Source organism: Citrus sinensis, chromosome 8 (genome assembly GCF_022201045.2).
Source record: "Citrus sinensis cultivar Valencia sweet orange chromosome 8, DVS_A1.0, whole genome shotgun sequence".
NCBI lineage: Eukaryota > Viridiplantae > Streptophyta > Magnoliopsida > Sapindales > Rutaceae > Citrus > Citrus sinensis.
In genome coordinates this window covers 3,363,464-3,375,815 of record NC_068563.1, presented here as the reverse complement: position 1 = coordinate 3,375,815, position 12,352 = coordinate 3,363,464, and the positions used below count along the sequence as shown (strand labels likewise).

General features: G+C 35.6%; 4 protein-coding genes across 15 annotated transcripts in view; 1 reads left to right on the top strand and 3 right to left on the bottom strand.

The window, feature by feature from the left end:
- The window catches only part of LOC127898589 (probable carboxylesterase 12), a 117,081-nt gene that overhangs the window by 58,310 nt on the left and 46,419 nt on the right, over positions 1-12,352 (bottom strand). Inside the window, exon 3 of one of the 2 annotated variants that reach the window (XM_052432001.1) lies at positions 3,714-3,957. The exons of the other annotated variant lie outside the window; for it this stretch is intronic. The gene's annotated coding sequence lies outside the window, so the exon portion shown is untranslated. Of the gene's footprint in view, positions 1-3,713; positions 3,958-12,352 lie in introns of those variants that run through there. 2 annotated transcript variants of the gene reach the window in all.
- On the bottom strand, positions 3,714-5,120 carry LOC127899092 (probable carboxylesterase 12). The gene has a single exon (XM_052431999.1). The coding sequence runs from the start codon at positions 5,019-5,021 to the stop codon at positions 4,056-4,058; it is 966 nt and encodes a 321-aa protein (XP_052287959.1). The 5' UTR covers positions 5,022-5,120; the 3' UTR covers positions 3,714-4,055.
- On the bottom strand, positions 8,702-9,112 carry LOC102622698 (probable carboxylesterase 2). The gene has a single exon (XM_052432088.1). The coding sequence runs from the start codon at positions 9,110-9,112 to the stop codon at positions 8,702-8,704; it is 411 nt and encodes a 136-aa protein (XP_052288048.1).
- The window catches only part of LOC102609686 (presequence protease 2, chloroplastic/mitochondrial), a 101,564-nt gene continuing 98,453 nt past the window's right edge, over positions 9,242-12,352 (top strand). For 3 of the 11 annotated variants that reach the window (XM_052431988.1, XM_052431987.1, XM_052431991.1), the window contains exons 1-4: positions 9,243-9,556; positions 9,825-10,008; positions 10,241-10,415; positions 10,516-10,648. In XM_052431988.1, the coding sequence (XP_052287948.1) occupies positions 9,274-9,556; positions 9,825-10,008; positions 10,241-10,415; positions 10,516-10,648 (775 nt within the window). In that variant the 5' untranslated portion in view covers positions 9,243-9,273. Of the gene's footprint in view, positions 9,557-9,824; positions 10,009-10,240; positions 10,416-10,515; positions 10,649-10,803; positions 10,875-11,107; positions 11,192-12,352 lie in introns of all 11 variants that reach the window. The other 8 variants (XM_052431982.1, XM_052431990.1, XM_052431985.1 and 5 more) reach the window with 6 other exon arrangements.

Below are 12,352 nucleotides of genomic sequence, written 5' to 3'. Positions count from 1 at the left end.
AATAATAACCTTGTACCAGAGGGCCGGTGAAACCAAGGCGGTACTAGACAAGATTAGTATTATTTGTCGATGAAAAGTCAAAACATCCACAAAAACTAGAGGGGAAGAGAAAATAAATTTACCAAATAAAGCCCATGACACATGTTGAGACTTCACCTTCAACCCAAGCTTGAAAGAAAATTAGCCACTCATAATTGAACTAGGGGCAAAATCGAAATTTATTAAAATACGAAGAAAATACAAGATGGAGAGGGAATTACAGAAAATGGATCCCAAAAATGGATTCAGAGATATCAAATTAGGGGGGGGGGAGGCCCCCTTTTTATAGATACATGGAGTAAATCATGGCCATCGGATTAAAAACAGTTTGGACGCTCAGGATTGTGCCACGTCATCAGTCAACAGTCCACGGTTTGACCACGCGGATGAACAGTAACACGGTTTGACCCGGATGAACAGTAACGCGGTTTGGTTGAAAATAATCCTGTGTGATGCATGCACCGTACGCGAGATTTTTCGTCCACTGATATGCTGCCACGTCACCATCAACAGTACATAAGAATTTTAGTCCAACAGGATCGTGACACCTCATCAGTCAATGCCACATCATCGGTCAATGCCACGTCATCATCCGTTTATGTGAACAGTGTCGTGAACAGTAACGTATACAGTACCATACACGTGAATAGTACCGTACAAGTGAACAGTGCCATTTTTCCTTTTATGCTCATCCTAAGGTTTTCGACCGTCCTGAGTTCAAAAGTGATGTCCGTTTTGCCATCTGATTTCTCGTTTATTGTGAAATGACTATGATGCCCCTAAAATACATAAAATACTTAATTAAAATAAAACACATGTAATTAAATCACAAGAAGGTTAAATACATAAAAGTAAGGGTTGTTAGTAAGACTTGAAATGTAAAATGATGGTTTTCTCCTTTATAAATATGCATTTTCTAACACTCAACATTAAGCATAGCAAGGTGAGCTGTAACCGGTAATCCTTTTCTCCCGTGAAGGGTAAGGATTAATCTGATGCCTCCAAGATGAAGATGAGTATAACCTTCTCGTTTCCAGTTGGTGAGCAACTCGGAGGGAATCTCCAGAGTGACATATTGCTCAGTAGAGGTAGCTTGAAGAGCACATTGATCCAGGCGGGAAGACTGGATATATTATTTAGGGTGAGGGCGTCTGGCAGAGATGAGGGTGCGGATACTGTGGGTAAAGGAGCTAGGTCGTTTGTACAACTGATAAGGGCTAATAAGAGGGTAGGAGGACTCACTGATTTGGGCTGATTCAGGGATATAGGAGTATTCTACAAGGTTTTCAATCTTATTGGTGGTATGAGAAGTGCAAGAGCGGGGCAAAGAGAGAGTAAAAGAAAGAGTAACAGGAGGGGAAGATGAAGTGGAAGCCATGAATGAGAAGTTCTCTCTACGCTTGAAGTCTAAAGAGCAAATCAGGGATAAAGACTTAAATTATATCATATATATATATGATTTTTTTAATTTAACAAAATGGCAGCCAATTTCCTCCCATGTGAGAGATATTATACCTTTTTTTTCTCTAACGCAAGAGATTTTACTATCTCAAATGGATGAAATGCACAAAATATGAAAATGAATTTAATTTCATATTATATATAATTAATATTTTATTTATTTAACATACTATCAATTATTTGATTATGTAGAAAAATATATTAATTTACTAATAATAATAATAATAAAGTGTTAGTTTATCAATTCGTAAATCATGAGTTTATCAATTCATAAAATCATTTTTGTTCATTTGAACAAGGATTTTGTATTTTTAGTTGAATTTTTGTCCTTAAATAAAAAGGGTAAATTTAATTGCACACTTAACTAAATTGAGTTTTTTTATTCCACCCCAACATTTTAAATAGTCATTAGCACTCATTTAAAATATTTCATTAACTGAATTAAAGAAGGGTAAAAAAATAAATCTAAACAATTACCCTATTTGAAAATAATTTAAATATTTCTTTATTAATTTTTTGTAATTAAAAAGAAGAGAAATAATTTTATTTTATTAGTTTGTTTCTATATTGTAAATAATTTTAATTATCTTTTAATATTAATCATTTTAGGAAAAGTAAATAAAAAATAAGAATTTTTTGTGTAAAACACATTAATTAGCTTTTCATATTATAAAATGCATAGTGATTTATAATAAAAATTAAATACGCATGTTTAACCCTTACAATATATATATATATATATATATATATTGTGTTACATTCTTGTCGGATTAATGGCTAAGTGCTGCAAAACAGAACCATGGCCATGACCAATTTTTTATTTTTTTATTTTTTAGTTTGAGTGAAATGGATTTTTTTTCCTTCAACTCTAACAATTTATGCATTCTCTTCTCTACATATATTGCAATAAAAAAAGAAAAAAACTTATATTCTCTAAATTGACAAGTCTATGATGTCAGAGTATTGTATTCATGTCGGCATCTTTGAAAAGTGCTTCTAAAATAGATTGTGGCTTCTAAAAACATCATCGTAATTGAACATTTCTAGATGCAGGACTAATGTGTGAAAATATAAAATTCTTTAGCTTTTTTGTTCTTTTAAACAAATAAATGGACTCCATTACAATTAACCTTGAAAAAGACAAAAAAAAGGGGGTACGAAACCCATGTGGCAATGTAGTTTCGGCCTGAGTGAAATATATAATTAAATAATTAACAATAATTGAGCAAATTAAAAGAGTTAGTAGAGTTGATTATTGACACATCACCTTGTAATAGTTTTGTAAGTGCCAAACCACTCTCTTTCAATTTTTTGTTTTTGTTTTTGTTTTTGTTTTTTGGGACAAGATAATATGAGGATTGGTAAGATTTTAGGATTAGGCTACGGTGCAACTTGTGGTACCGTGTCACAGTTGCATCCAACCGTTGGATGCACTTGGATTGGTGGAATCCACTGGCATCCAACGGCTGGATGCAACTGTGGTACGGTACCATAGTTGCACAATATGTTTTCTCAAGATTTTAATCCTTTGAATTATCATAACCGAAACTGTAATTTCAAAAATGGTATCAGTTTTTGTTGAAGATAGTAGAAAATTTTATTTGGTAAGGAATGCCTTCTTTGTGGATTTATCTAAACCACGCTCTTTATTTCTCACCAACACTGATTTGGCTTGGCTCCACGTCTCTTGAATAAGTGGCAAGCAAATTATCCTTCTGATCAACAACTAAATTATTGCATATTTTATGCATAAGCATTACATATCTTGATTGAGCATAGCCACAGCATTGCATGCGGCTCTCGTTTAGACTCTGCTGTCTCCAAATATTTGTATAGATATTTTTCGACTTCAAAGAAATTGTGGCATTTCCAACATAAAATTATTGATAATTTTTTTCTTGCTCCATCCAATAGAAATCACAATTTTTGTTTTTCTTCTGAAAGACAGACATGACAAAGTAAATTTTCATCTTCATCACGTTGGCATGCAGAAATATTTATTTCTCCATATTTGTATCATAGATTATTGACATTCATACAAGTCATATTTATTTAATACTTTAATTTTGCTTAACTTATTTTTATTAATTAATAAAACAATTATGAAGACCGGCAGTCAACTGTGTCCGACCGCTATCATGATCATCTTTTATGATCAAATCACCGGATTAGTAGGATAACTTGCTAAGTGAAATGAATGAAGTTGCTAAAAATTGAAAGAAACAGAGCTCATATTGGATCTATTCTGATCCGAAATCAAAGACAAATCGATGGACTCCGTGAACAGTACTACTAATACATCAAGTTGTCTTAATTGATTTACGAATGAATCTAATTATTAATACATCAATGATTCCAGAAGGCCAAAACCTTTTCCGAATTCTGATTCCACAGAATCCCACTTGTATTTTGAGCCGCAATCAACCGATGCTTATTTCTTCTGAGGGAAAAAAAAAAGGGAAAGAAAATCACACACACACACAGTAGAGTTATAATTACCTTATTCATCTTTCCTCCCGAATATTTGCCGAACCAAAGCAAATAACTCTTCAGTTTCAAGGCTTATCCTGATTGAAGAAAGAACAAATTTTCTTCAGCATAGACCCAGCTTTTTCACAAGTGGGATTGATCAAATGGAACACATGTTGCTCTCCTTTAGACTCAACTATCTCTACATGGCCTCCCCACCCACTTTCCTTCAACTTCTCATAGTAAAACCATCCTCTAGGGCACAGGAAATCCTTCTCCGCAGCAAACACCAGCACCCTGGCGCACCCCAGGCTCGCGAGGCTCGAACCGTCGGCACACGGATTAACCCACGGATCATCGAGCCCGCTTGTGCTTGGACAAGTAAATCGCCAAAATCTCTCCGTTCCAGCTCTTATTTTAACATCAGTAGGCTCGGAACCAACAGGTTCAACACCCCAAAAGTATGGATGAATCAAGACAATACCAACAACATTAAAGCCGTCGATAATTTCTCCACCGTTTCTTATTGCCATGTGATGAGCAATATTAGCACCAGCGCTGTCCCCAGAGTAAAACACTTGCTCAAAATCAGCATTACGGTTGAGCCAATCTTCGGGGCCATTTCCGTCAACATGGGAAGCAACCCATTTGACTGCATCCCATGAATCTTCATAAGCGATAGGAAGGGGATGCTCTGGGGCTCTTCGGTAGTCGACCGAGACTGCGATGATGTTAGCTTCAGAGACCAAGTCGTTGAGGTAATTATGGTAAGTTGGTGAAAAAGCAGTCTCGATGCAAAAACCTCCACCGTGAAAATAAACAAGAAGGGGAAGTTTTTGGTTTTGATTTGTGTTTTTCGGGAGGTAAAGCCGAGCAGATAAATTATTTTCAGGAGAATACACAACGTCTTTGGAATCAACGTTTGTTTTGGGATCAAGTGATGGGGGAACGATATCGGTGCCCCTAAGCCTTTCTACTTTGCCGTCTTTGTGTACTTTTATCAAAGGAGAGAAGTCATGGGCGACTTCTGATGATGCGTTGGCGGAATCCATGGAGAAGAAGCAGAGCACAAAATGTGGAGGGCGTTTGCTTTTGTAAAGATGATAACGAAAGGATTTGGCCTGTGCAGGACAGAATTACTGTTTTTATTTGATTGAGTCATCTGTATTACAATTAATTAATTGTTGTACGGATAATTAAATTTAATATAACTATTATTTATATAATATTTTTTAAATAAATACACACATGGTAATATTATTTAATTATTATATAATTGATATGATATTTCTGATGTATTCTAAAATTTTTCTTAATTTAATATATTTAGTTGATATATTAATTAATGTATTAGGAATAAAATTTTATTATTTAAATTAAAAATAAAAAATATTAATTATTTATCCGTAAATATAAATATCTCAATTAAATAAATATAATATTATCTTTAAATATTACCAAGAAGTAAAAAAATTTTAAGTGTTTGTATATATATATATATATATATATTATAATACATACATACGTGTGTATATTCAATTGTTTATTCTTACTTAAAATATCAAGAATCCTATCATAAGAATGGAACTCGAATCCGTGAACCCAATATTGGGTGGGAATATGGGATGGGTGCGAGTACAGTAGGGGGAGCCCACTCGATTGGCGTTGGGTACGTAACGTTGGAGGCGATGAAAACAAAACTCAATTAATTCCTCTCCACATACAAGAGCTTTTGATAACGTGATAAGTGTCATTCAATTATTGATAGATACTTTTGACATCTAGAAACATGTTGAAAAATTATGCATAATTGTGTCTCGTAGCAAATTACATTTGCAGTGTGGTCGCTTAAGTCAGTTCTCTGAAATAATGGGCATGGTACATCCATCCATCTTGCAGACGGCGGAATAACAATGAAAGGTGAATTTAGAGCTAGGTTAAATCGAATCAAACTGTAGTTTCTTTTTCACAAATTGGCTCCTATACAATTAAACTCTTTAATATTCAATCCTCATTATTCATAAGCTTGATTAATTAAAATAGTTATTAAAAAGCCAAAAAAAAAACAAAAGAGATAGAGAGAGAACATTGGAGTACAAGTAGATATATAATTAAATAACATTGAATATAGTTCATAATATATTTTATTGGGTAGTACTCTAAGGGCGCAAGAACATGTGTTACAAAAGGACTGCTTGTAATATTCAAAATTCCGTAGTTGCAGCCAAATGTCTTTTTTGAGGCATTTCATCAAACATTTAGTTACTTTCATCAAACACCTAGTTAAACTATATTTCTCTTATAAATTAAAATACCAGGTATACATATTTTTTCAAATTCATAATAAAAATTTGTACAAATCGATTCGAGATGATTAGTTTCTGTAATACAAAATAAAGATAAGCTTTTAGATTGGAGAAAGAGTACAAGAGGCGAAAACAACCCATATAAATTCGAATTCAAGCATTGTCGTGGCTAAAGAAAGCAGCAGTTTTCTTGAGCATAGACACAGCATTTTCGCAATCTGGATTGCGCAAATGGAACGCATGCAACTCTCCTTGAGACTCAACAATCTCCACATCGCCTTTCCACCCACTCTCCTTCAACTTCTTACAATAAAACCATCCCCTATATCTTAGCATATCCTCCTCCGCAACAAAAACCAGCATTCTGGCGCATCCCTGTTGGCTCGCTAGGTTCGAACCAACCGCTGGATTAATCAATGGATCATCGCAGTCAATCATGCTAGGATAAACAAATTGCCACATTGCCTCACGCCATTCTTCCGGGCCATCCCCATCAACAGGGGTGTTGTGCGCGGAATGCGGAATCAATCGCACCAAATAATTATAGAAAAAGAAAAGACACAAGAATTACGTGGTTCGGTAATTAAACCTACATCCACGGAGGCAAGAAGAATAATTGTTGATTTAACAATTAATAGAGTACAATATTTGAGTAACGAATCTCACTTCCTAGAAACCCAAATATTCCCAGTACTCTCACACTCTGCAGGAAAGATAAATTCCCCGGACACACTTCTCTATACTTCTCTCAAAAGCTTAGAAACTTATAAGCTTAACAATTTTGGGATGATTTCAAATGAATGAAATCCTTAGCTATTTATAGGAGAAATGAATTACTATGCAAAGAATAAAATAATTGAAAATATAATAAATTATTATTATTATTTTCAATCCATCCCCTTTTTCCATTCTTTCTTTTCGGCTTACAAATTCAATTTGATTTTGCTTCTCCAAAGTTTGCATGCTAGCTGTTGCAAAGTTGGCATTGGCTTCTGACTTTTCAACAATGGGAAGCAACCCATTTGATTGCAGTCCATGAATCGTCGTGAGCACAGGGGACCGGATTCTTCGGGGCTCTCCGATAATCAACCGAGACTGCTAAGATGTTAGCTTCAGAAACTAAGTTGTTGAGGTAATTATTGTAAGAAGAAGAAAAGGCAGTGTGGACGCAGAAGCCTCCACCGTGAAAATAAACCACAAGAGGAAGTTTTTGGTTTTGATCTTTTGGGTTTTTCGGAATGTAAAGACGAGCGGATAGAGTATTTTTCAGGTAAATACAAAACGTCTTTGGAATCAACGTTTGTTTTTGGATCAAATGATGGAGGAACGATGTCATTGCCCACAAGCCTCTCTATTGTGCCATCCTTGTATATTATCATCATAGGGGAGAAATCGTGGGCGATTTCTGATAATGGCTATGTGGAACCCATTGAAGCAGAAAATGTCGGCAGAGCGCTGGCAAGCCTGAATTAGCCTTTCTAATAAAATATTACTAACAACAGCCAACAAAGATCTTGCTCAAGTTCGGTCTCATATAAACGTCAATGCGATTGATAATAAACTTAATTAGTGCTTTCTGTAAATAATTGACAAGATTCTTCGCCTCCATAAATTTGACTGAATATAATATCACTCAATTAACAACAAATATATATTCAACAAATTCATTTTGTAGCTAGAAGAGCATGATTGAAATGTTGGAAAGACCCCAAATGTTTTGCGAGTTATTTACCGAACTTTTACTGCCTTAAAAAAAAAAGTGAAATATGATTTTTATTTATGGTGCTATTTTATTAATTGCAAGTAAAATTCAGGTAAGTCGTGATTTGTTCCAGACAGGGTAACATTATTGAAATGATGGTTAACAATCTGCTAGTGATATTACTAGGCTGCTGACAGGGCACAGATGAGCTAGCAGCTTAGTGTGGTTACCAACTGAACAGAATTGAAACAGTTGTTTCTGAGAAATTTTCTTGCAACTTAGAGAGAGTTAGCCAAGATTGTAAACATGGGATTTGTTCTTTGCAGAGTGCTGAGTGTAATCTTTTAATCGGCATCTGTTAATGATGCTTGCCGTGGTTGTTTTCTCTTGCAGATATAAGCAAGCTTGTCAAGCCACATAAATTGCTCTTGTGATGTTCTTGATTTGATAATCACATTGAATTGGATCCAACAGTAACAATGGCTCCTACAATTAAACTCTATTCATTTTCTTTCCTTATTGTTCTTATGGTAAGGTACACAATATCACTTGTAAATTATACACACATCAATGGGGTATTTGAATGTTCTTATATAGACATTAATACATATATGAAATTGCTGGTAAAAGAAATGATGGCCATAATGTGAAACCATAGAGAAATATGATGCTGAACAACATTAAATTTAAGAGTACACAGATTACTAAGTTCCTGGTGATCACATCAGAAAACATTATCTTGATTTAGGAAAGAAGCTAATTTATCCATCAAGGCCACAGCCTTTTCAGAATCTGGATTGAACAACTGAAACACATGATCCTCTCCTTCTGTCTCCACAATCTCAATTTCTCCAGCCCAACCAAAATTTTTCAAAGTCTCATAATAAAGCAATCCCCTATCTCTCAAATTATCCTTCTCGGCAACACAAACGAGAACCCTGGGGCACCTCAGGCTCATTAGCCTAGAGTCAGCAGCTGGGTTTATTCTCACATCATTGTACCCACTTGTATTTGGACATACAAATACCCAACACTTATCAACAACTTCATCATTTCTCCCAAAATATGGCTGAACCAAACAAATTCCTGCCAGTTTTATCCCATTTAAGTCTTCAAAACTCGCTTGAACGGCCATGTTGTGCACAATATTGCCACCAGCACTGTCACCGGCGAGAAAAACACGAGCAAAATCAGCATGATCGTTTAACCAAGCTTCATAGCCATGACCATTGATATTAAAAGGATAAGCTACCTATTTTAGGCTCTCTCTCCGTAGTACCTATCCTTCTTCTAACAATGGAGCGAGCCGCGTTGCTTCGTTCTCTCTCTTGTACTTCCCTCGCTTCCAACAGATTCTACTTTCGCTCTTTCGTACCTCGCGCCAAATTTTCATCATCATCAGTTGCTGTTGCGAGGAGAAATCACCACCGTCTGATCAACAACCTCACCAGGCGCTCCCTCCTCCGCGGCGACAGCAGATTACACCTCTCCTTATCATCTTACTCTCTTCAATTCAACAAACACTTCTCGTCTCTCTCTCCTCGCGCCGTCGCCTCTCCTTCCACTCCCTCGTCTCCAGGTGCAAATTTGTCGTTTCACTCTTTCTAAATTTCAGCTCTTTTCCCGTTATTTATTTAATTAATCTCCTACGTTTAATTAAGCAGTAATTTTATTGGTTCATTGAATGATTACCGGCAAAGAAAAAAACAATTATGTTCAATTCTTGTAAATTTGTGTTTGTTAATCGTTAGAAATGATCTATTATTTGGAAAAAAAAATTGACTTTTAAGTTATTGTGATTGGTGTGTTGAATTGAGCTCTGTGATTGGTTTTCTTTGTGTGTGTAGAGGGTGCTGAAGTCAGCAATGAAGTGGCGGAGAAGCTTGGATTCGAGAAGGTTTCGGAAGAGTTCATTGGAGAGTGTAAATCAAAGGCTGTGCTTTTCAAGCACAAGAAAACCGGTGCTGAGGTCATGTCTGTATCCAACGATGATGAGAACAAGGTCTTCGGCATTGTCTTTCGAACTCCTCCGTAAGTATTGTAAATGTACTCTGTCTCACTGTTTGATAACGTCTTTTTTTTTTTCTCTTTTCATTTTATTTGATTATATTAATTTCAATCAGATACATTGTTAGATATTATCATTAAAATGCTAAGAATACAAGAAAATAATTTTCAGGCAGTTATAGTTTTCTGGACAACGAGACACGTTTTTGGGTTGCAAAAGGTCTGATCATTATGCCTTACCTATTTGATAATGCAGGAAGGATTCAACTGGGATTCCACACATATTGGAACACAGTGTGTTGTGTGGTTCAAGAAAGTATCCTTTGAAAGAACAATTCGTTGAATTGTTGAAAGGAAGCTTGAATACTTTTCTGAATGCATTCACATATCCTGATAGAACATGTTACCCAGTTGCTTCTACGAATACAAAGGTAAGAAAATGAGTTGGAGTTATGAGGAACGGGAACCTAAGCTTGGAAACTCTTACATCTTTTTTGGATTTTACTTACGCTAAGATGGTTTCCTAAACAGGATTTTTATAATTTGGTCGATGTCTACTTAGATGCTGTCTTTTTCCCAAAGTGTGTGGAGGACTTCCAGACTTTTCAACAGGAGGGTTGGCATTTTGAGCTGGATAATCCTTCAGAGGATATAACTTATAAAGGTTTGATATCTGCAGATATTTGTTCTCTCTCTCTCTCTCTCTCTCTATATATATATATATATTAAACTTCTGCTGTTATTTGGTTTTCCCTGGTGATGATTCATCCAACTTGCAACTAAGTTCTTTGACCTTCCTTTTTTTGTTCTTAATTGAAGGTGTTGTTTTCAATGAGATGAAAGGTGTCTATTCGCAGCCTGATAATATATTAGGGCGGGCTGCTCAACAGGCAAGTTCTCCATTCGTCTGACTGTATATCTTTTCAGATTCCTTACAATCAGGAAACAATGGAAAACTGGTTCATAGTTTATTCCTCCGAAGTTTCACTGACAAAGTGCCTGAATCTTATGATTGCATACCCATATGGATCATTTATTGATGCTTCCAATTCATTCTTTTTGAATGCTTCTGATAAAGCTATCTTGTTTGCTCTTGCAACTGAGTTACAAAACTTCTTCACAGGCTTTATTTCCCGATAATGCATATGGTGTAGATAGCGGAGGTGATCCAAAAGTTATTCCAAAGCTGACATTTGAGGAGTTTAAGGTATATTCTTTACTGCATTTTGATTTTTTTTTTTTTTCGATTTATGTTGGTATGGGGATTTTTTAACTTAAATGTTGTGTTAGTTATTTTTCTCAGGCTGTGTCTTTCTGATGGCAGGAATTTCACCGTAAATATTACCACCCCAGCAATGCCAGGATATGGTTCTATGGAGACGATGATCCAAATGAACGCTTACGCATCCCGAGTGGTAATAAATGACATCTCCATTGATGACGAATTGAGTATCCATGCTCTTTGTTAATTTTTTTTTCTTTTTTCTCACTGGAGTACCACTTTCGGTTGTCCCCCGAAGCTTATGGGTGCTGGTCCCAGAGTGATGCATATGCATGAGTGGTCCTTGAAAACTATGCCTGGTTGAGCAATTAAATAATGGAAACTAAAATCCTTCCTAAAATGGATTTGTTTGAGTTTGCTCTAGTGGAACTAGTTTCGGTACAAAGATGCATTATAATTATAGCTTGTCTTCGTATCTTTACTTGGTATATGAAGTATTTTACTATTTTCAGTCAAAAGACCAATATATAACCAAAACTGGAAGTTTTCATATCCAGTATGATTTGCAACTTTTTTATTATATTTGGTCCAAAATCCAATGCATATCCAATATTCACTTGTCTATGCAATCCAACATTTTCTTGTGCACATGCATGTCAAAATGTTGCCATTCTGATAGTAAGTTGAATGATAAGGTCTTTATTCAAGTTGTTCTGTACACTAGCATCTTAATTGCACTTTCTCTGTCACAGAGTATTTGAATATGTTTGAAGCAAGTTCAGCCCCCAAATGAATCAATAGTTGAAAAACAGAAACTATTTTCAGAACCAATCAGGATTATTGAGAAATACCCTGCTGGTGATGCTGGTGATATTAAGAAGAAGAACATGGTATGCCTTAATTGGTTGCTCTCAGATAAGCCCTTAGACTTGGAAACGGAACTTGCCCTTGGGTTCTTGGATCATCTTATGCTGAGAACTCCTGCTTCTCCCTTGAGGAAAATTTTACTAGAAAGTGGTCTTGGAGATGCCATTGTTGGTGGTGGGATTGAAGATGAACTCCTTCAGCCTCAATTTAGTATCGGATTGAAGAATGTTTCTGAAGATGACACTCAAAAGGTAGAAGAATTAATCATGGATACACTAA

Coding starts and splice junctions, on each gene's coding strand:
- LOC127899092 (XM_052431999.1), bottom strand. CDS start 5,021: ATGGATTCCGCCAACGCATCATCAGAAGTCGCCCATGACTTCTCTCCT.
- LOC102622698 (XM_052432088.1), bottom strand. CDS start 9,112: ATGGCCGTTCAAGCGAGTTTTGAAGACTTAAATGGGATAAAACTGGCA.